The following is a 22,882-nucleotide window of genomic DNA, read 5'->3' on the forward strand; positions in this document are numbered from 1 at the left end:
TGAAACCTTCCCATCGATTTCGACCATCTTCATACCCGGCTCCTCAGGTTTTTTCTTATTGTTTGAGGATATTGCCTTCTGTGGTGAATCTAATCTTATGCTCACTGCATCATTACCTTTTGCAATTAAATTGGAGGCTCTCTGCCATTTATAATCGTTAGTGGAGCCCAGGGAAGGCCTGGGGCGGAGGTTCCATGGGGTCCTGGACCCTGATGAGGGCCAAGGTGGAGCCTCCCTGTTTGGGTCTGTGCGCGTGCGTCTCTGGGTCGTAGCTCCTTTCACTGGCTGTGGAGAGAAGCAGCTTCTCCTGCGGTGCAGGGGTGGCAGAGCAGGAGGAACGGGGCCCGGTGCCACCCACTCAAGGCGCAGGCCTGGGGGCAGTTGCCCACAGGAGCACTTCTCTGAAGGGAGAGAACGGGCTTCAAGGACACGGTGTGTCTTCAGAGATTTCTAGTCCGGGGTTCACCGCGCACTGCAGGAGGCCCGAGCACAGGCAGGCGCGGAGGCAGGCGGGGAATCATTCTGTGCGGCCGCGCCCGCTGGGCCCGGAGCACAGAGCGTGCTTGCTGTCTGCGGACAGAGCACTGGGTGCAGGCTGAGCCCCTCGGGACCAGGGCAGAGGCGTGTCGGGCCTGGTGCTGCGGCCCGGGCTCCCCGCGTCCCCGCCCGTGGCCCTACCTCCCCCGGCTTCCTGGGCTCCGAGGGAGGCCACAGAGAGGAGGGAGGCTTGCTCAGCGGGCCCCTGGTCAGACCCTGTGGCCACAGCCTGGCCAAGGCCGCAGGGCCCCGCCTGGGGGCTCGTCTCTGCCTCCGCCCTGATGGTCGCAGGACACGCCCATCCTCCGGACACCCCAGGACCAGGGCCTCACTCCCGCCCCCCAGACAGCAGGGGTCTGGACAGCAGCCCTAGATGAGGGTGCGTTTCTGTCACTCAAGCCCCTGGTCCCGCTGGGGAAGCAGGTCCCGGTGACAGCTCTTGCCTCTAACAAGAGAGGAAAGTCCTGCCCCCCCAGGCGCCTGGGGGGCATCGCTGGCTGGGGGCAGGTGAGGGGCCGCGGGGGCTGCCTGGACCTGCTGTGCAGGCGTAGCCAGGACTCACTGAGGGTGCAACAGCCCGCCCTGGCTCACTCATTTTAAGGTAGCTCCTTTAAAGAGAGGCACAGGCCTCGGATCCTGTAATCTGACCCCTCGCTTCACAGGTGAGAAGAGTGGGGCTCGGGAAGCGAGGGGCTTTCTGAAGGTGGGCCGGGCGACAGATGTGGGTCTGCAGCTCAGGCCCCCTCTGCCCCGTCGCCCCACAGAGGCGTGTACTGAGTGAGGGCCTCCCGTGCACACGCGCCCAGCCGGCCCTCCTGCAGAGCTGGCACTTGGAATCTGCGCGTCTTGGACGGGCAGCAACATTTTGTCCTGTGAGCGTGGATTAGACTGTGGGAAACAGTCAGAAGTTACTCGGAGCAAAATCTAGTAAATAAAATCCGTAAGCAAGCTTTATAATGTAAAGCGAGTTAGTGGGAACCATGTTCAAATTCTCTGAAAACTAGTTTTCTTTATTTTTTTTTTCATTTTTATTGGAGTAGAGTTGATTTACAATGTTGTGTTAGTTTCAGGTGTACAGCAAAGTGAGTCAGCTGTACATATATTTACTCTTAAAAAATTTTTTTAGATTCTTCTCCCATATAGGCCATTACAGAGTTTTGAGTAGAGTTCCCTGTGCTACACAGTAGGTACTTATAAGTTATCTGTTTTTTTTAATTGAAGTAAAATTGCTCTACAATGTTGTGTTAGCTTCTGCTGTACAGCGAAGTGCATCAGCTATATGTATACATATATCCCCTCCCTCTTGGACCTCCCCTCCCCTCCCATTCCGCCCATGTAGGTCCCCCCAGAGCACCGAGCTGAGCTCCCCGTGCTGTACAGCAGGTGCCCACTAGCTGTCTGTCTCACACGTGGTAGTGTATTGATGTCAGTCCTAACCTCCCGGTTCGTCCCACCCTCCCCTTCCCCCCTCTGTGTACACATGTCTGTTTTCTACGTCTGTGTCTCTATTCCTGCCCTGCAGATAGGTTCATCTGTACCATTTTTCTAGATTGCACATACATGCATTAATATATGATATTAGGTTTTCTCTTTCTGACTTACTTCACTCTGTATGACAGCCTCTAGGTCCATCCACATCTCTACAGATGACCCGATCTCCTTCCTTTTTATGGTTGAGTAATATTCCATTGTACATATGTACCACTCCTCTTTATCCACTCATCCGTTGATGGGCACTTAGGTTGCTTCCATGTCCTGGCTATTGTAAATAGTGCTGCAATGAACATTGGGGTACATGTGTCTTTTTTTTTTTTTCTCTTTAAAAATCTTTATTGGAGTATAATTGCTTTACAGTGGTGTGTAAGTTTCTGCTTCATAACATAGTGAATCAGCTATACGTACACATATATTCCCATATCTCTTCCCTCTTGCATCTCCCTCCCTCCCACCCTCCCTATCCCACCCCTTTAGGCAGTCACAAGCCATCTAGCTGATCTCTCTGTGCCATGTGGCTGCTTCCCACTAGCTATCCACCCTACGTTTGGTAGTGTATATATGTCCGTGCCACTCTCTCACTTTGTCCCAGCTTACCCTTCCCCCTCCCCATATCCTCAAGTCCATTCTCTAGTAGGTCTGTGTTTTATTCCCATCCTACCCCTAGTCTCTTCATGACATTTTTTTTTCTTAGATTCCATAAATATGTATTAGCATACGGTATTTGTTTTTCTCCTTCTGACTTACTTCACTCTGTATGACAGACTCCAAGTCCATCCACCTCACTACAAATAACTCAGTTTCATTTCTTTTTATGGCTGAGTAATATTCCATTGTATGTGTGTGCCACATCTTCTTTATCCATTCGTCTGTTGATGGACACTTAGGTTGCTTCCATGTCCTGGCTATTGTAAATAGAGCTGCAGTGAACATTGTGGTACATGACTCTTTTTGAATTATGGTTTTCTCAGGGTATATGCCCAGTGGTGGGATTGCTGGGTCATATGGTAGTTCTATGTGTAGTTTTTTAAGGAACCTCCATACTGTTCTCCATAGTGGCTGTATCAATTTACATTCCTACTAACAGTGCAAGAGGGTTCCCTTTTTCCACACCCTCTCCAGCATTTACTGTTTGTAGATTTTTTGATGATGGCCATTCTGACTGGTGTGAGGTGATACCTTATTGTAGTTCTGATTTGCATTTCTTTAATGATTAGTGATGTTGAGTATCTCTTGATGTGCCTCTTGGCTATCTGTATGTCTTCTTTGGAGAGATGTCTATTTAGGTCTTCTGCCCATTTTTGGATTCGGTTGTTTGTTTTTTTGATATTGAGCTGCATGAGCTGTTTGTATATTTTGGAGATTAATCCCTTGTCAGTTACTTCATTTGCAAATATTTTCTACCATTCTGAGGGTTGTCTTTTCGTTTCATTTATGGTTTTCTTTGCTGTGCAAAAGCTCGTAAGTTTCATCAGGTCCCATTTGTTTATTTTTGTTTTTATTTTCATTACTCTAGGAGGTGGGTCAAAAAAGATCTTGCTGTGATTTATGTCAAAGAGTGTTTTTCCTATGTTTTTCTCTAGGAGTTTTATAATGTCTGGCCTTACATTTAGGTCTTTAATCCATTTTGAGTTTATTTTTGTGTATGGTGTTAGGGAGTGCTCTAATTTCATTCTTTTACATGTAGCTGTCCAGTTTTCCCAGCACCACTTATTGAAGAGACTGTCTTTTCTCCATTGTATATTCTTGCCTCCTTTGTCATAGATTAGGTGACCATAGGTGCGTGGGTTTATCTCTGGGTTTATCTCTGGGTTTTCTGTCCTGTATCATTGATCTATATTTCTTTTTTTGTGCCAGTACCGTACTGTCTTGATTACTGTAGCTTTGTAGTATAGTCCGAAGTCAGGGAGCCTGATTCCTCCAGCTCCATGTTTCTTTCTCAAGATTGCTTTGGCTCTTTGGGGTCTTTTGTGTTTCCATACAAATTTGGTATATAGTAGCATGTATTTGTCAGTCCCAATCTCCCAATTTATCCCTCCCCTGCCTTATCCCCTGGTAATCATAAGTTTGTTTTCTACATCTGTGACTCTACTTCTGTTTTGGAAGTAAGTTCATTTGTACCCTTTTTTTTTAGATTCCACATATAAGTGATATCATATGATGTTTGTCTTTCTGTGTCTGACTTCCTTCTCAGTATAACAATCTCTAGGTCCATCCATGTTGCCGCAAATGGCATTATTTTGTTCTTTTTTATGGCTGAGTAATATTCCATTGTGTATGTATATATACCACAGCTTCTTTATCCATTCCTCCATTCATGGACAGAAAACTGGTTTTCTTGTGCGAGTCGTAAAAAGGTATTCCAAAATATTTTGAGTGGTGTCTGCATTGTTACCATAATAATACCGTTAGAGACACAGCTCTCAGACAGCAGTCATTTGAATTTATGTTTTAGGATATTTGTTTTAAAAAAAGAAGCCATGATCTCTAAGAAAACATGGATTTAGTAACATATCTTAATATCGTAGCTTAATAGCTGCATATGCCTTTTGGTTTTGTAAATATTGGAGACAATGAGTAGTTTTTAATCTTCCAGGTGGATCTTGGAAAAAATCATTAGATGCAGAATGGGCTGAACGGAAGTATTTAGCTAGGAAGTGTTTCCTGAGCTTGCAAAAGACTTCTTTCTATAAGAAAGAGTAAATGTACATTTAGAAACTAAGAGTGTGTGAGAAGAAGCAGCTGCTGAGCTGGGAGGGCTGACGTGTTTGTCATTGACATTGGGGTTGAATGCCTGCCGTGGCCACACAGCCTGGGGTGTGACAAATACAGAGATACTGTCTCTGCTTTTCTGTAGTTTGCCACCAGTTACAGGGGCTGTAGTGTGCGGATGAGCCTTTAATTCAAATGTTCAGGTTTTCCTGGCATAGGCTGGGCAGGTGTGGGCCAGTGGCTAAGGGGACGTGGGGGACTGGGGACACGTGGACACGGGAGAAACACTGACAGTTGAGTCAAGTCCCACTCACAGTGTGACCTTGGGCGAGTTGCTTGGCCGTCCAGGCCCCAGTGTCCACATCTGTAGAGCACGGTGGTTTAACAGTGACGTTATGTGAGGACAACGTCCCCCATGGTGCCTGGTGCACTGCGAGTGGTCCGTCCAGGCCTGACGGAGGGATGCCTGGATGCGTGGACGGATCGAGCGGCTGGGACACGCGGTCTCCACAAGTGGATTACAGCTGAGCGTCGGGTCACCCAGTAGGATCCTAGTGCAAGGGCAAGAGGTACGGGGCGCAGAAATCGAAGTGCCGAAAAGCAGTCTGTGTTTCCTTGGTAATTAGGTTACTTTCCCCGAAGCCAGCAAGTGCTGATCACGGTTCAGCCAGGACGGAGCGGTGAGCTCTGGTTGTTACAGAGCTACTGGTGCTCTGAGCTTCATTATCCTTCCCTCTTCTTTCCTCTCCAAACAATGAGCTACAGTGAGGTCTGTCTCTCCAACACATCACTGGTTTATCACTGGTGTGACAGAAATACCTGTTACATTCTCGTCCGTCTTGGCCAAAAACTTTAAATCTGCCCTCACGACCTTTCCTGTTTTGAGTCTGGAGCTGAGGTCAAGGCCACATTTGTGGGTGTCGGACACACGTTTTCCTCCACAAGGAGAGAGGTTGGGTTTTGGTGCAGCAAAGGGGAAAAGCCCTTTTAGTTCTGTTCTTCTCACAAATAAAGTCCTTTTGGAAATGAACTAAAAATAAATTGAAAATGACCTCAAGTTCCTCACCCGTGCTGGCACCTGCTGCCTTGTGTGCATTTTCTAAACACAGGAGGACTCTGGTTTCCAGGAGGCTGCCCTCAAAACCTTCCCGTGTCAGCTCTGTGCAGCCGGGAACGCTTCTTCTGGGCTGGCAGAGTCCTTGACTGGGTGTGGGAGCCGCCAGCCCTGTTGGGTCTGGGTCCGGTGTGGGCCACGCGCAGGGGAGGGGGCCCGCCTGCCCTGACCCTGGCAGCAGGGGCGGGGGCGGCAGCACCCTGTCTTCCACGTCCTGAGGGTAGTGATGGGCCTGGGGGAGTCCTGCTGAGCTCGCCCCATTCCCACCAGGATGCTGGACCCACCCTGCGCGCCCGAAGACAGGGCCCCCCGCCCCTTCTGCCCTGTCCCTGAAGGCGGGGCACAGCTCCCGGCAGTGTCTGGGCTTTTGAGGAGTGTCATCTCATGGAATCCTCATGGCCTTGCGGGGCAGATTCTTTAATATCCCCGTCTTACAAGTGAGACGCAGGAGAGAAAGCCAGGCCTCAGAGGGACGAGGTGGCTGGTCAGGCTACTCACTAGGCAGCAGAGCGGGGACCCAGCTCAAAGCCGGGGCTGCCGTTCCCACGTCCCCGATGCGGAGGGCGTGGAGGCCTCCCCGATGGCAATGGCGATGGCGCTGTCTCGGACGGGCATCGTGGGTGTGTCGCTTAGAATGCATTTGGCTGCGGGACATAAGAAGTGACTTAGATAAAGAGGAGGTTTAATCATCTGCTGTAACAAGAAACATGGAAACAAAGGCCCTCTGGGGTTGGTGAATTCAGTGTCTCAACAGCAGAGGACCCGGATACTCGGCGTGTCTCTGCTCTGCCACGTCCACGTGTTACTGCTGTCCCATCATGACTGCAAGGTGACTGCAGCGGTTCCAGGCATCACATCCAGATTCCCACCACATCCACAGGAGAAAGCAGGTTCTCTTCCCACGTCTCTCCTGGTTTGAAAGGAAAGCCTTTCCTGGCAGTCCCTCTGTCCCCTTTTCAGGCATGGCCGTGCGTCCAGGCCTAAACCCATCTTCGGCAAGGGGAACAAGCCCGTCAGCCCGGGCTCAGGGCCGTCTCGGTCCCCGGGGCCTCTGCGGGGTCTGACGGGGAGAGGGGCTGCAGTGGCAGTGGCGTCTGCTGTGTGACAAGCTGCCGTCTCCCGGCAGCTTGGGCCGGGGCACGCGGTGGACTTGCCTGCGTGGACACTTTATGTCTCTTACGCTTGAAAAGCTGCAGCCCTGCTGTTGCTTCGCCGAGGCTCTCCTTCCAGAGGGGGTGCGGTGGCGCTCGCTGGTCCTGCGTCACCCTCGGTGCTGATGAGCACGTGCTCCTGTGTCCTCTAGGCCTGCCCCCCCCCGGCTCTGGTCCCCTGTCGGCGCCTTGGGGCTTGGTGGCAGGGGTGCAGCTTTGGTCTTTGGAAACCTCACGCGTCCCTTGAGCTGCTCCTGAAGGTCCCAGTCACAGCCTTTTGTTCATAGAAGGCGCCTCCTCTTGCTCTTGTCTTGTGCTAGTTCCTCCTTCAGAGAGGGTTTGGGGATCCTTTAATCATTCCTTCTGGACTGGGAAGCACTGAATATTTCTCTCTCATGCTGGGAAGCGGAGTACTGTGTGCATCGCACCCTCTGGAGTTCTTGCTGAGTTCTGTCTCTGTGTCACCAGGAAACCAGAAAAAGTGATTGATTAACCTTACAACTTGCACCATGCTGGCTGCCCTGAGTAGCAACTTAAAAACTGATGGTGAGATCTCTTCCAGGTTTTCATTAAAATCTACCTTGCAGACTTCTCAGCACCTGTGGGCATGGCGGTTCGTTGCCCTGGTGTTTCCTGCACTAGAGTGTGCAGTGGAGCTGGAACCGGAGCTGGTCCTGTTCTGCACTGTGGCTGTGTGGCCCAGGGCGAGGCACCTACCCTCTCTGTGAAGTAGGGGGCTGCTGAGTTCACTCGGAGTCTCCCCTGCCTCAGGTTAACACCTTATCAGTTATCTGTGCTTCCTAACAAATGACCACCCAGTTAGCGCTGCCCCCTGCCCGGCCATCACGTGGTTTCTGCGGGGACAGTCAAGAGTCTGCAACCTCAAATCTCTCGTGAGGCCGCAGGCCAGGTGTCAGTGGGGCTGGCGTCTCATCCGAGGGCTCTACCGGAAGGACCTGCTCCCGAGCTCACGGACGCGTTTCTGGCAGGGTACGGTTGGACCCAGGGCCTGGGTTCCTCGCGGGCTGTTCCTCTGTGTGGGTTTTTGGAAGCAGACAGTGCTTGTTAAGTTTTGCTGATTTAACTTCTGCTGGAGCCCTGATGGAGTCAGAGTAGAGCACGTGCAGAGAGCTTTGCTGGCAGCGTCGTTTGTTAGGATTCGACCTGGGTGCTTCGTGCGCTGCTATGGATCTTCTCCGCTTGGCACGCTTTACGGTGCGTCTCACACCAGCCTCTTCAAGAATTCACTCTGCTGGGTTTATAGTGCCTGTCTTCTGATGATAGGACCTTATGTGTTTATGCTTCTGAAGAGTTTGATAATGAATCCACGTGTTTGATAGAAAATTAATTAGAACACCGAACGTTGATTAGCTAGAAAGTATACTGAACGTTTTTTTATTTAAGTATAGCTGGTTTGCAATATGGTGATCCACAATTTTTAGAGGTTATACTCCGCTTATAGTTACTATAAAATATTGGCTACATTCCCTGTGTTGCACACCACATCCTTGTAGCTTCATGTTATACATAACAGTCTGTACCTCTGAGTCCCCTGGCCTGTGATGTCGCTCCGCTCCCCTCTCCCCGCTGGTAACCCCTGGTGTGTTCTCGGGCCCCGTGAGTCTGCTGCTTTCTTGTCACAGTCACTAGTTTGTTGTATTTTTTAGATCCCACATGTAAGTGATACCATGCAGTGTTTGTCTTTCTCCGTCTGCATGACACCCCCCGGTCCATCCATGTCGCTGCTAGAGGCAGAATCTCGCTCTTTCATGGCTGAGCTGTAAACTCAACCGTTCTATGTAACCGATTGTTGGTCTTGCTTAACTAGTCTTCAGAAAACTGAGACGGTACCTGTACATGTTTCTTTTGACTAGTTTCTCTTTCCCTAAAGGAGAGGCCATAAAGCTGTTTCTCGGTTGGTGCTGTCAATGTGGACGTCCAGCGTCCGGCCACAGGTGGGAAAGCTCACCCTGTGTGTCGGATGCTCGTGTTCTAGGCCCGTTTCAGGGTGTGGGGGTGTGTGCCGCCCTCCCTCCTCGGGAGGCCGTGCCTGTCGCTGCTGCGGGCAGGGCCGAGATGGCCTCTGCCCGCACCGGCTCTCACTGGCCGTCCCTTGTGGCTGAGAGTCCAGGTCCTACGTCGTGCGGCTCCTGGCACCGTCCCTTTCTCCTCCGTGGCTTTGCGGTGGCCGTGCCGTGTGGTCCCCTCTGCGTCCTGCCTGGGGGCTGGGCCTCCTCCCTGTGACCTGTCCACGCTCTGTGCCCCCCACGCGCCCCCGAAGGCGACGGCACCCCTGCTCCTGGGCTGACTTGCCTCCGCTGCTCAGATGACGAGAGAAGGAGAAGCCACGGCCCCTGATGCAGGGAAAAGGGGCCCCTGCCCGTCATCGGAGGAGCAGCCCCTCCGCCTCCCCCAGCCCCTCGGCCCTTGCTGACCTCTCCCGGCGGGCTCCCCACCCGGCTGAGCTGGTCGGCGCCCTCCAGGAGATTGGGGGGGAGTCTGAGGGTCAGTGGGGTCCCCCGTGGGGCCCGCTCGTGGGGTGTCGGGCGCGGGCGCTCCGTGGGTGGCCGTGAGGGTGCGGCCTGGAGGGGAGGCGTTGGGACGGCCCTGGGTGTGGGTCCCCGATGTGGCCCTCTCCGCCAAGCTAGCTCAGGCCCGGTTCTGCCCAGGTGGCCGGAGCCGCGGCCTGCGCCGCGGGTGTTGCCAGGTTCCGTGGGAGCACCCGGGCCCCGCTGGTCGGCGGCCCCCTTTCTGTCCGTCAGCCGCTCTGTCCTTCCTGACGTCTCACCCGGCCTCTGGCTCTTCTCGCCCCGCGGCGCTGCCCTAGACAAGGCTCAGTTCTGCGCCCGCCACCGGGCATGCTCCACCGGCGGGGCGCTGCTGGGTGCGGCTCTGCGTGGCCACCAGGAGCTTCCTGGGGGTGTGTCCCCCTGGCCGTCGAGGCCGCGCTTCCCCCGCCGAGCTGTCGGCCCAGGCGCTGCTCTTCTCCACCCTCGGCCGCTCTCCCTGCCCCTTCTCCCCACTCCAGGCACCCCTGGGCCTGTCTCGGGTGATGGCTGCTCCCCGGAGCCTCCCTGGCAGCTTGAATGTGAGCCCTGGGAGTGCCCAGAGCGCGGGCACTTCCTCCTTGCGGGGCGGGTGGTCACCCTTGTTTCATTCCGTCGCCGCCGTGCCTGGTCGAGTCCCCCCGACACTAACACAACACACGTCTCGCCCAGACCACACTAACCCTTTAACTTTTGTGGAGAGGAGATTAATCAGTGGTACTCGGTCTGTAATGGCAGAACAGGTATTTTAACTGGGGTCTTATAAAACAAGAGCCCCCGCTTTTCCAGGGCGATGGGCTCTCTCCTCTGCTGCCTCGTGGGGCTGTGGGCAGGGGGTGGGGCGGGGGAGGGCAGGGCTGGGGCCCAGGAGCCGGGCGGGCACCCAGCAGGGCTCCCCGTGAACCCCGGACGGCACAGGAGCCGCCTGCGCGTCTCCCAGCTGCCGCTGCCAGCTGGTCAGCGTGTCCTGGATGGGCGACTCCTGCTGCAGTGGGTGCTAGCGTAAGTGGGGCTCTTGCTCGGAAGTCGTTTTTAAAGACCTGCCCGCTGTCAGGCTTCTTAACTGGGCCAGGCTCTCTGGAGAGGAAACCGGGTGTTTCCCCCGGGTTTCTGGTCGATCCCCTCTCACTGACCGCCCGCTCGGTGCGCCCACCCCGGCCGGGGCCAAGTCTGGGGCCCAGTGACACCCTCGGGCCTCTGTCCAGCGCTGCCGCGGCCGTGCCCGGATCCCTCTCAGAGGGTCTGCAGGGAGAGGCTGGTGTTCAGGGTAAAGTGAAGTGAATCACGGAGGCTCGAGTGACCTGAGGACCACAGGCGAGCCCGGAGCCCTCCTGCCTTCAGACGCCAGCGCGTGATGGGCCTTTGTGCATAAGATTGCAGGTGGCAAGTGGGAGGGCCGCTGGGGCAGTGGGGTCGGGGGCGGAGGGGGCCCTTCTCCCGGGCTCGCACCAGAGCCTGGCCCCGACTGCTGGTGGTCTCGAGGGTCTCCGCCGTCCGTTACCTGTTAGGGTTTAGCTACCCCCCGAGTAACGGACGCCGAGACCCTCGCGGCGGGAGGGGAGGGCACGCGTCTGAGCACACGTCTGGGTGGGTCGCAGCCATTTGTCCTTCTCCGCCTGGGGTTGGCCGCGTGGACCGGCCGGCCTCGTCCCTGTTCGTGGAGGAGGCCAGAGGTTGGAGCTGCTGCGGGTGGTTCTCCTCCCTAACCCCACACTGGCAAGTCCTGTCTCACAGCGGCTCTATTGACGTGCCTTCTATTTTTTGCTGCGTTCAGTTTTATGTATTTTTTTTCCAAATAAGGTTCAAACATTCTTGCCTTCTAAGGGAAGGAAACAAAGACAGAGCTTCCTAATTATTTTCAGTAATTATCTTCAACGATAGCCTGCTCAAGATATCCTCTTAAATGTTCTGAATAGAGTTCAAATTACTTGTCTTTTCTGCTTCCTTTGAAAACATCACCCAATTTGCAGCTGGCCAGTTCGGCATCCCTGGAAGGGAAGGGACAGCTCAAGTTCACGACGGGGCGGTGGAGCCCGCACCACAACTGCACCCAGGTGGCCACGGCGAACGACACGGCTGTCCGAGGGTGGGACATGCGGACCATGAGGTCAGTGACGGCCCGGGCCCAGGACACGCCCCGAAGGCCCCTCCCCTCCCTGCCCCCGCACGCCCATCCACCCGGCCTCTTGTGCTGAGGCCTTGTGGCTTGTCTGTGTTGTGGCCTCGGTTTTGTGGGAAGTCGTACGCCTGGTCCTCTTTCTCCGCCCTGTCTTGAGTGCACCCGTGCTGTGGGTCCGCGCCCCGCCCTGGTGGTCTTGTTCCTGTGGGCATCCTTCGGCGGCAGCGGCGGTCTCCGGTGGAGGTCAAGGTCAGGCTTTTGTAGCAGCTCAGGCCTGAGGTGGTGACCACAGACTCTCTGTCTCCGTGGTTGGCGACCACGAGGTGAGGGCTGCTTGACCATCTCTGCACCTTCAAGATGCACACCCACGGGGTAATCGTAGTTTGTCATTTAAGTCATTATACACATAGCTAGCGCTTCTAATGGGACACAGGAGAGCCGCTTCTCTGTGCCAGGTGTGGCGTTGTCGGGGAAGGAGTAGCGGTGTGCACACCGTTGTCATGGCAACAGGGCCCTGCAGTCTTTTTTAAGATACAGTTTATCCCCTCAGCACACCGTAGTTTATCACTAAGCTGCAAAGACGGATGTTGTGAAATAGCTCATGTTGCCTTCGAGGGCGGGGGGCCCAGCTTTAAATCTAAGTCCACGGCCCCTCTGAAAGCGCAGGGGGTAATCAGTATTCGACATGTGTGTGCGTGTGTGTGTCTGTGCGGTGCGGGGGGGGGGGGGGGGGGGAGCGGCGGGGGCGGGGTTGTTGGGTTTCCTACCAGAAGCTGAAAGCTGTGGGCTTGGATGTCGAGACTGGAATCCATTCCTCCAGGGCCTGTGGCTATCTTTTCCCGTTTTCATTGTTCTTTGAAGGATGTGAAGATTTCGGTGACGAGAACCTTGAAGACTGACATTACAGACCCCAAAGCCAGGGGGCAGGAGGGGCCCTGGGAGGCGGTGCCCTGCTGCCCCCTTGCCTGCCGTCCCTGGGGGGGATGGGCAGCAGGCGACCCGGGGCCTCTTCTCCTGGGTGTTGTGTCTCTTCTGCAAACAGCCTGGGTGTTGGTGCTTTCAGTGCTGCTTCTGGAACGTATTGTGCTTTTGTATTCAGATCGCTGCCCCCAGAGCCCCAGGAAAGCCTGAGTCGATACTCTGTGCCTGTGTGACTCCCCCCAGCTCCCTAGGACCTCGCCGGGCTTAATTTTATTCATTTCCCTGTTTCACTCGGAAGATCTTAAGGTTCGGGTATCTTATTTTCAGAAAAAATATTAGGCTATTGGGAAGGTTCAGGATGTAAAAACTGGTTCAAGATTTAAAAGTGGTTTGGGGCCAGAAAACCCAACATGGGAGAAAAGATGAAAAGGACTGAGGTCATCTGGCGTGAGATGGGACTGTGGAAACCTTGGTGCCAGGGAGCTGGTTACGGGAGCAGTCCCAATGGGAGCCGTGCAGAGCACGAGGTCCAGTGTTTGCAGGAGAGGTGAAGTCACAGCCGAGGGAGGACGTGGAGAGGGCAGAGGGGGCGGGGTGTCTCGCGGGGCCGACTGTGGGCCTGGCGGGGGCCCCTTTCCGTCCTGCTGGGACACAAGCTCTTCGTCTGAAGCCACTGTCCTGCCTCAGCTGACCTGCACCTCTGGTTTGGGTTTGTGATATCACAGGGGGTTGCTGTAGGAGATGGAATATTCTGATTCCACACCCTGCAAGGAGCAGCCTGGAGGTGGATGGCGGGGCTTCAGTTAGGTCTGTGCGTGCCTGTGTGCCTGCACCTCTGTGCGCACTGGTGCACCCACGTGTGGGTGTGTACACGTTCATGTGTGGGCACAGGTACCCATGCGTGTGCGTGTGTGTATGGCAGGTGTGTGCATGCTTGTGCATTGTGTACGGGCACGTGTGAGCTCTGAACAGCGGTGGGGCCGATTTGGCCCCCGCGCCCGCCCCCACCCAATGTCAGCCCCCGGGTTGTGTGCAAGGATGAGGCTCGGGCCCAGCGGTGACGAGCACTGTTTCCTTCGGTGTTTCTATAGCTTTCCCAACTTTTCCTTCCTTTTCTCTGTCTGTCTCCCGGCACCAGCAGCGCTGTGTTCCACTTTCCACCCCCCTCCCTTTTCCTTCTCCTGTCGCACTGCGTCCTTCCAGACGTTGGTCAGCCTTTCTGTCCGGAGTCTGTCTCTGCTTCTCTGTGGCAGTCTCATCCCTCCGGACCGCTCTCTTCCTCTGGATTCCAGGCCACACCTTTGAGAGCCGCCCACCAGCCACCCTTCTGCAGGGTCGCAGGCGTGGCCTGCGTACAGGAGCGCCCCGCCCGGATCCTGCGCTGGATGGGGTCTGGGAGGAGGTGCAGGGGGGGGGCAGTCGCCGCCTTCCCTCGTCCTACCCTTACCTGTGCCCGCCCCCTCCGCCCCTGCACAGCCAAATCTACTGCATTGAGAGTGCACACGGCCAGCTGGTGCGGGACCTGGACTTCAACCCCAACAAGCAGTACTACCTGGCCAGCTGCGGGGACGACTGCAGGGTGAAGTTCTGGGACACCCGCAACGTCACCGAGCCCGTCAAGACGCTGGAGGAGCACTCCCACTGGTGCGTTCCTCGCGGGCCGCTTGGGGGAGGGGCTTAGGCAATTTATTTTGCTAATTACTTCACCGTTTGGAAAGGCACAAACCAGCGTCGTTTGTGCTGCTGTGAATCATTCAATCAACCCCGTTTTATTTTTCCTAAAGAAACACTAATTCCAAGTCTGAATGTTTGTGATTTGTAAACATAGGAAAAGAAGAAAAACACTAGATTCTGTTTTTTCTTGAAATAGTGCTGGTTCAAAGAGGCAAAAGTGAACGTGCACAGATGTTCACGTGGCATTGTGCGCAGTGCAGGGAGGCTGGGAACTGCCCAGTGCCTGGCAGCAGGGGATTGGTTAAGTCCGTCCGGTGGCTTCACTGCAGTGGGGATGGTGCTGCTTCAGAGGGAGTGAGGGATAGCTGTGTGTAGGGACATGCAGAGTGCCCAAGACTGGCCATTCTCCCGGAGACGTCATTTTTATGTATATACCGTGTGCTGGCTACTTTCTGCTAAGTGAAAGAGATCAAGTCATAGAAAATCGTGCATAGTATGAGCCAGTTTTTATTCAAATAAAGCATGTTGTTTGTACATGCTTGTATATGTGTGTGTGTGTGCGCGCTTGCGTGTTTGTGTCCGTGCGTGTGCTTGTGTATGTGTGCATGTTCGTGTGTGCTGGTGTGTGTATGTACGCTTTGTGTGTGCGCTTGTGTGCGTGTGCATATCTGTGTGTGTGTGTGTGTGTATTTACCACCTGAATGCTGGAGTACGGTTTGGACAGGTTCGGTGAGTGGCCGTGATTCCTGCGGTCTGGGGAGGAGCTCCATCCCCTGGCCCCGGGCGGCAGTCCGGCTCTCCGCTGACCCCTGGGTCTGCCGGCGGGCGGCCCAGATCGGCGAGCTCCTGGGCCTAGTGACCTGACCAGAGAGCAGCCCTTGGGAGGCTGCCCTGGGGTGTGACCTATGTCACGGGTTCTCTCTAGTCCGTGTTTGGCTTCTTGGGCAGCCTTTGCCTTTAGAGTTCTGGAAAGCCGGTGTGGCTCGTGAGCAGTTAAACCTCCCCCCGGGGTCTGTGCTACCATTTGGTCTCCGTTAGTCGGGATGCAGAAGGTTTCAGAGCCGTGCCGCGCGCCTGCCCCTGCTGGGGACCGGCCAGTGAGAGATGAGCGGCTGGGACCCGTCCTCCCTGTCTGGGGGATCGGTGGTGCTGGAGCCTGTCCTCCCACAGGGTGTGGGGCGTCCGCTACAACCACTCCCACGACCAGCTCGTCCTCACGGGCAGCAGTGACAGCAGGGTCATCCTTTCCAACATGGCGTCCATCTCCTCCGAGCCCTTCGGCCACCTGGTGGACGACGCCGACCTGAGTGACCCGGAGGACCGCCGTCCGGAGGAGAAGTAAGCGCTCCCGGCGCCGCGCCGCGGCCCCGCCTCCAAACCCCGGCGTGTGGGCGTGGCTCGGTGGGCGTGGCTCGGTCCCCGCTGCGGGTGGCGGGCGGGGCTGCGGACCGTGGGTCGGGTAGGGCAGCCGCGCCCTCCGCTGTGGCCTCTAAAATGCGTGTCTGTCCACGTTCTTGCGGATTGCGGAGCGTCACAGGTGAGGTGGCGAGGCCCGGGGCCCGTCTGCAGCCCTGGGGAGTTAGAAGTGACCTCCGCCAGCCCTCGTGACACCCTGTGGGAGAGGCAGCGGCGGGCGTCCCTCCTCGCTGTGCCGTCCCGGATCGGGTCGTGGACTGGCCACCCTCGCTGGCAGGCGTCAAGGCGGGGCCCAGATCCGGCCCGGCCCCCCCGCACTGCTTCCCCCAAGACGCCGGGCGCCGTGCGGGGAACCTCGCTGCCTGTTCCCTCAGCCTCACCGTCTCGGCTGAGTATTTTCCAAACTCTTTCCGATCCTAATTGCTCTGCCCGGGAGCTCTCTCTTCACAATGGGGTTACGCCCCGAGACATGTGGGGTCCTGGGGTTCGGGGCTCACACAGGGCAGCGGCGGCGGCGGGGTGAGCCCGTGTCCTTTGTCAGCAACGTGGGTGTAAAGGAGACACATCTTGTTCCTGGAATAGATGCACCTTCGTGTGTGGCGGCTGCTTCCTGTTGTGGTTCAGATGCTACCGTGGAGTCGAGTCTCCCGCCTCCAGGGGAAGAGGTTCTGGAATAAAACCCTGTCGAGCTGAGTGGTCTGAGCCGTAAAATCCGAGAGGGGTTTGTCGTTCTGTTTGGAGACTCTTCACACCGTTCTGCTGTCCGATTTCTTCCTCTGCCCACCTGTGCTGAGCCTACAATTCCTGTGTGAGAAGCTGGCTTGGTGGCAGTCTACCGATCGTTTCTCCTGAGAGAAACGCAGTCATTTTTCTGTTCAAACTCGGTATTTAGATACAGTTGCAGCGGCTTCAGTCCAGCGACCTGCCATGTGCAGGGCTTGGGTGTTTTCTACTGTGCTCTCTTTTCACGGCCAAGCAGGCGTCTGAGCCCCGTCTGTACCGGGGACAGAGCTAGTGGCCCCTTCGTTGGCCCCGTGTGTTAATCCAGGGGTCCTGCCTGCACGCGGGCAGCTTCAGGGAAGCTCGCTAGGAAGGAAGGCGCGTGTGGCTGGCAGGCGTGCCGGGCTACGGCACTGGCGCGAGGTGCCTCCACGGTTTCCCGTAGGCCTGCTCCCGGGCTTGGTCCCCGCGTCTCAGTGAGTTCAGGAGAACGGGAGTCCCATGAGCACTTGTACGTGGTGTTTGTGCCCGGGCGCTTGCTGGCCACTGCAGGTTGGCTTCCTGGGGGGCTCGGGCCACGGGATGCGTGAGGCTCCGAGCCAGGGGGCACATGGGGCCGGCTGTCTCCTGGGAAGAGGCCCAGATTGCTGAGAGCTCCTCGGGTGGAGAGAGTCACGAAATGGGGAGAAAAGTGCCGAGGAGGCCCTGCCGGGTGGAGAAGCAGCCCGGCGTGTGGCAGGCCTGTGATCTCGGAGGCCCGGGCGGCCGGCCCGGCTCTGCGCGCTCCCCCACGGGGCCGTGCACGTGAGCCCCGCCCGGCAGGCGTCCCAGGGAAGGGGCGAGCGACTCCCATTTGAACGGGGTGCCGGAGGTGTCACAGCCCAGGCCAGGACCTGCCGGCCTTCCAGCCCCTCCCCTTTGTCCTGAGCAGGGCTCCCCACCCACCCCAGGGGGCTGTGCTGGCCTGTGCCCAGGTCCCTCGGGCAGACGCCACAGGAGCTTTGGCCGTTGTCCACTTAGCCCCATGGACGTTCCCCAGCCACCGTCCCCCAAGCCTGAGCACGTCCTGCTCCAGAGCGGCGGAGGGAGGTGTTAGGCGGTAAGGGGGCCCCCCACGAGCCCCGAGGACCCATGGCTGGGGATGCGATGGCTCTGGGCTCCTGCAGGGGCGCCCCCGTTGGCCCCCTCGGCTCCTGGGGACAGCCCGGTCGCGCAGGTGAGACCAGGCCTGCTGCCACCGCCGGGCAGGGCGCCCGCCTCACTCACGCACGCGTGTCTCTGGTGACTTGTAGGAGCCAGGAGCCGCCCCAGGACAGCGTCATCGCCACCTATGAGGAGCACGAGGACAGCGTGTACGCCGTGGACTGGTCCTCGGCCGACCCCTGGCTCTTTGCCTCCCTGAGCTATGACGGGAGGCTGGTCATCAACAGGGTGCCCCGGGCGCTGAAGTACCACATACTGCTCTGAGCCGCCAGGCCGTCCTCGGGCAGCTTCCCAGCCACGGGCAGCCGTGTGGCGGGCATTGGCTTTCCGGGCAGAGCCCCGTCTGGGAGAACCAGCGTCCCTCTCCCCTGATGCGAGCACCTGTGAATAATGACAGGGCGTCTGCCAGCGACCACTGACGCCTGAAGTCTCCCCTTGATGGAAGCAGAAGCACCGTCCCCAGACCGCGCTGGGGCTCCGCGGGCTGGCCTCTGCCTGGTCACTGCCCACTTCCTCTTCTCGCTTTTAAGGGTGTCGGGAGTCTCACTGTAATTTGTTTCCATAATGTTGACTCATCTTTCTCTCAAGATTAAAAATGAAATAAAAGGAGCAGGGCCACGCTGCATGGGCTCCAGGTCTTTCTTCAGGAGCTCTGCCCCCGGTATGGCCCCATCACCCGGTCTCTGTTCATTTTCTCCGTGCTGGCCCAGAAGAAAAGGCGGATGGGCCTCCCGTGCTTCGTCCTGGGCTTGACCTGCCCGTGCTCGGGCCGTGGCCTGGGGGAGCCCTGACGCTGTCGGTGACCAGGGGTCTCCTGCCATCCTTGGGCCCCGTCCCCGGGCATGGCGCCCCACTGGGTCCTGCTCCTTTACGCCGATGGCATCCTCCTCGCCTGGAGGTCACACGTGTGTTCCCGGGTCACCCAGCACGCTTACCCGTTGAAACCCCGCGTTGTCAGGTGATCCTAAAACTCTGAGCACGGCACTCTTGCCTATTCCTCCTCCCGTGGGTCCAGGGGTCTGTTCTGGGCATGGCCTCACCTGCCCAGGTGTCGCGTCTGTACCGAGATGGCTGTCAGGCGTAGTCCTTTTTTCACAGCGGGCTTCAGCCTAAGAATGGACTCGTTCTAAACGCTGAAGCCATCTGTCGTCCCCGGAGTGTCTGTGTGGTGGTTTCTAGCTGCACTGTGGACCCAGAGAGGCACATCTGGCTCTTGTTTCTTCTTTTCAGGGGTGAGAGCGTGTGGACAGAGTGGGTACCGTGGGTGGGCAGAGGACCGGGGGCTGTGGTGGGGGGGCAGGCGGCGGCTGGTGGTGTTTAAGGCCCTTTGGCATTTCTGCTGCCAGCTCTAATGAAAGTCCTCAACAAACAGGTGTTTGTCGAGCACCTCCTGTGTGCCAGGCGCCATGCTAGATGCCCCAGCTCCGCAGCGACCGAGGCAAAGCTCTGGGCTCACGTGGGGTCCGCAGTCCTGCTGGAAGCCCTGCTGGCTGTTGTAAATCTTTGTGTATGGGTGTTTGTGTAAACAGAAGTTTTCATTTTCAAGGGCAGGCGTTGGCAAACTATAGCCTGAGGTCATGGGGGGCCAAATCCCTGCCACCACCTGTTTTTGTCAATAAAGTTTTATTGGCACACAGCACCGTCCTCACTCATGTGCTTCGGCACACGTGCAGCAGTGGCCAGGCAACCTCAGCGCCTAAAATCTTTGCTGTCCGACCCTTTACAAAAACGTTTGCAGCCCCTGCCTCGGGGTCAGCGCTGGCGAGTGTGAGCACAGGGTTCTATGGGAGGAAAAACTGCTGCGCTGCTTCCCGAGGGGCCGCGGCATTTTTCCTTCCCAGGGGCAGGCGGGCGCTCAGCTTTCTCAGCCGCCCACGGGCACGGGGTGCTGTCACTTGTGCTTCCCTGCAATGATGCGGAACGGCTTTCCGCGCACTTAACTCACCATCTACCCGTGTGTCCTCTTTGGTGGAGCCCGTTTTTTTATTTTTTTATTTTTTTGTGTGATATGCAGGCCTCTCACTGTTGTGGCCTCTCCCGTTGCGAAGCACAGGCTCCGGACGCGCAGGCTCAGCGGCCGCGGCTCACGGGCTTAGTTGCTCCGTGGCATGTAGGACCTTCCCGGACCGGGGCTTGAATCTGTGTCCCCTGCATTGGCAGGTGGGAGAGCATGGCCAGCCAGGGGGGCTGAGACCCCGACTGAAACTCCGGGGACTGCGATGAACTGGCTGTGTACAAGTCTTGTGTGGGGGGGGCAGCTTCCCTGCGAGGTCTGCCAGTTAAGGCCTTTGACATTACCCATCCTCTGGCCTGAAAATGCCGGCGCAGAATCTTGGCTTGGAGCCAGACTTCTCAGAGATTCCAAGATGCAGTTCAAATCCCACTTCCTTTGCAAAACTTTTCCTGATTGGTCCGCTGGAAGGCCCAAGAGGAGAAGGAAAAGCTCTTCCAGTGTTTTTGTAACCTCCACATTGCCCAGCAGTATGTCTTGCTCATGATGTGAGTTATTTGAAAAGAAAAGAAAACAAAACATACAAATTAAAGGAACCAAGAGGAGAAACAGACAGTAGAGCAGAAGAGAACTTCAAAATCTGAAGAAAGTAATCCATGTGAAGAGATGAAGAGTTAGACATTCACCCGTAAAATAATTACAAGCTGCTATAAAATAGAATTACAACAGAAAGTGCTGCAGTCAGTGTGCACGAAATGAAAGTTGAGATGCAGGTGGAGATTTGGAGATTTGTCATGGTGAAACCAAATTTCTCTACGGCTATATTTCATGACCCAAGATTAAGGGAGATTTTATCTCAGGCAAGCTCAAAGAAATAAGCTTGTTTCTCCTGTGATCCTTGGAATTTATGGGAATTTTCAGCGTCTACAAATAAAATCTAGATAAAATGGTTAAAAAACCAAAAAACAACAAAACGTGGCTACTGCAGAGCAGCACCTGGACCCACTCCCACAGGAGGTGCCTTCAGGGACCCTGTTGACCCCGGGGTCCAACAGTCCTGAATCCTGAAGCGCAGTGACCTAGGATTTCCAGCCTTAGTTTCCAGAGTCACCAAGACCACATGCTGGTCACTGTCCATGGCTGCCCTCTCTCCTGGCACGTTCCTCCCATGTCCACCTCCCTGACTCTGCTCCTGATACCCCTTCCCCACCCAACATGCCTCTGATGTCTTCTCGTGGTTTCCGCCTGTCCGTCCTCTGCGGCCGAGCTCAGCTCTCGCCTCTTCCCTGAGGCCGCCTCCTTGTTACTCAGCCCGTGTTCATCTGCCCCCTCGAATTCATGTCACGCTCGGACAGCCTCGAGCCTTTCTGCGCTGAGTTGAGCTCCACGGTTCCTCGGACAGCCTTTCGCCCCCTGGGAGGCAGTCAGGTCAGCCAGCGCTCGCTGAGCCTGCCGGGGTCCAGCAGGACGGGAAGAGGGGCTCCCCTTCCGAACGCCCATGGCCCTCCCGGGCGCGTGGCCGAGCGGTGACAGTGGAGCCTGCCCAGCCTGCCCGGACGGATTTCCAGGGCTCAGGCCGGGCTCAGCGCTGGCCAAGGCACGTCCCCAGGGATGCCTCAGTTACCTCAGTTACCTGTGAATCGGGTGACCTTCCCAGGGCTTTGGGGGATTAAATTAATTTATCCTTATAGCCCACTTAGGACAGTAAGCGCTACATGGGAGTTAATGGTCATCTTAACAGGAACACATATACGTTGGTCCATTTCAAAATAAAAGATCAGAAATTACATAATACGTTGTGGAAGGAAAACTTTTCTCTCTACCCTTTCTAGGTTCTTCTGGCTGAGCCTAAGAATTAAAATTGACCTGAGACAGACAAGCAGAGAAAATTAAATTTAAGTATGTAGGTCCAGAGGCCCCACGAGAACACCGAGACCCCAGGGCAGGCTGGGCAGGGGAGGCCTGGGCCGTGTGAGGCGGCGGGGAGGGTCTGGGACGTCACAGGGGAGGAGAGGTTCACACGGAAGTGGGAAAACCAACGTTTGGTAAAGAAGTGTTTGCTGGGCCACGCAGAGACAGTGGGACGTCGATGGGACTTTGGTCTCCAGGCCCTGCAGCACCCCCCAAGCCCACCAGTACTCTTTGTGGACATCTCTGGTGATACTGCACTTGCTGGACCAGGCCCTTTATCTACACTCCTTTAGGCAGGAAAGGGGGGGATAAAAAGCAAGACTTCCTCCTGAGTCTTCCGCTTCTTCAAGATAAGCAGCCTAAAATAATCCCCGTAGTAAAAGGACACATTGTTGGGAAGCAGGAACGAAAACAGAAAGAAGATGGATAGACAAAGATAAGGGACTCCGCACCGCTCCCTGGATTTCAGTCTCCGGAGAGCTCGGCAAAAGCGGGCACACCAGGGGCGGGGAAGCCTCTAAGGAGCCGGCACCGACTAGGCCCTCCTTTGGCGGTCCACAGGCTGTCAGGGCTGCGGGAAGGTTGGTGCCCAAGGGCGACGTGTTCCGTCTCTAGTTTCCAAATGAACCCTCCGTGAAGACGGGGTGTGCTCCTTTGTGATCAAGGCACAGAGAAGGTGCCCTTTTGTTTTTGCCTCGTTAGCTGTGCTCCTCCTTCAAGACCCAGTATAAATCCCCAGAGAGATTCCCCGACCACTAGATCTAAAGTAGTTCCTCCTTGTTATTCTCTCTCCTAGGACTTCCTTCTGCCTGGCACTTACCCTTCTGCGTGGCACTTACCCATGTGGGAAGTCTTGATGAACGTTAACGGTGCAGCGGACTGCGTCACGGGGGCCCGAAACCTCTTCTCTGTTCACTGCTGTCCCTCAGTGCACGGTTCAGGGCCTGGCGCGTGGGTGCTCAAAGACTGTATGGGTGGGTGGGGGGAGGGAGGGGGGATGGGAGGATAGGTTGTCCTGGCTCCCCAGGATGAGAACGCCCGGAGACAGGAGAGAGGATGGTGCACAGAGCTCCCCGGGCTGGAATTACCTTACCGGGAGGGTCAGAACGCAGACATTCCAATAGGGCAGCTCGCTGGTGGGGCCGGAACCTGCTTAAACGGCCCAGGTGTTTCTTAGGCGATTCCTGTCTCCCGGCAGGAAGGGATCTGAGGCGGCGGCAGCTCCTGCAGGCTGTGTGGCCGGGGGAGGGGCCGGCCCCCAGCCAGCACAGGGTGTGGGTCTCAGCCCCGCAAAGCCCGGCTCCCAGGCTGCCAGGTTCCCGGGGGGGGGGGGGGGCTCCCCAAGGACACGCGACCAGCACCCCAGGCGGGGTGTGGTCGCCCGAGAGGCCTTCAGGGACAAGCCGCTGCCGC

The 22,882-nt window shown here is 56.4% G+C and overlaps 1 protein-coding gene across 12 annotated transcripts in view; it reads left to right on the forward strand.

Annotated features, from left to right (window-relative positions):
• Positions 1-22,882, forward strand: part of EIPR1 (EARP complex and GARP complex interacting protein 1) — a 445,878-nt gene that overhangs the window by 67,773 nt on the left and 355,223 nt on the right. For 7 of the 12 annotated variants that reach the window (XM_059078265.2, XM_067008227.1, XM_067008236.1 and 4 more), the window contains 4 exons: positions 11,525-11,661; positions 14,071-14,238; positions 15,439-15,606; positions 17,697-18,230. In XM_059078265.2, the coding sequence (XP_058934248.1) occupies positions 11,525-11,661; positions 14,071-14,238; positions 15,439-15,606; positions 17,697-17,871 (648 nt within the window). In that variant the 3' untranslated portion in view covers positions 17,872-18,230. Of the gene's footprint in view, positions 1-11,524; positions 11,662-14,070; positions 14,239-15,438; positions 15,607-17,696; positions 18,231-22,882 lie in introns of those variants that run through there. The other 5 variants (XM_067008228.1, XM_067008229.1, XM_067008230.1 and 2 more) reach the window with 1 other exon arrangement.

The sequence above is a fragment of the Kogia breviceps genome, chromosome 11, assembly GCF_026419965.1.
Source record: "Kogia breviceps isolate mKogBre1 chromosome 11, mKogBre1 haplotype 1, whole genome shotgun sequence".
Taxonomy (NCBI): Eukaryota; Metazoa; Chordata; class Mammalia; order Artiodactyla; family Physeteridae; genus Kogia; species Kogia breviceps.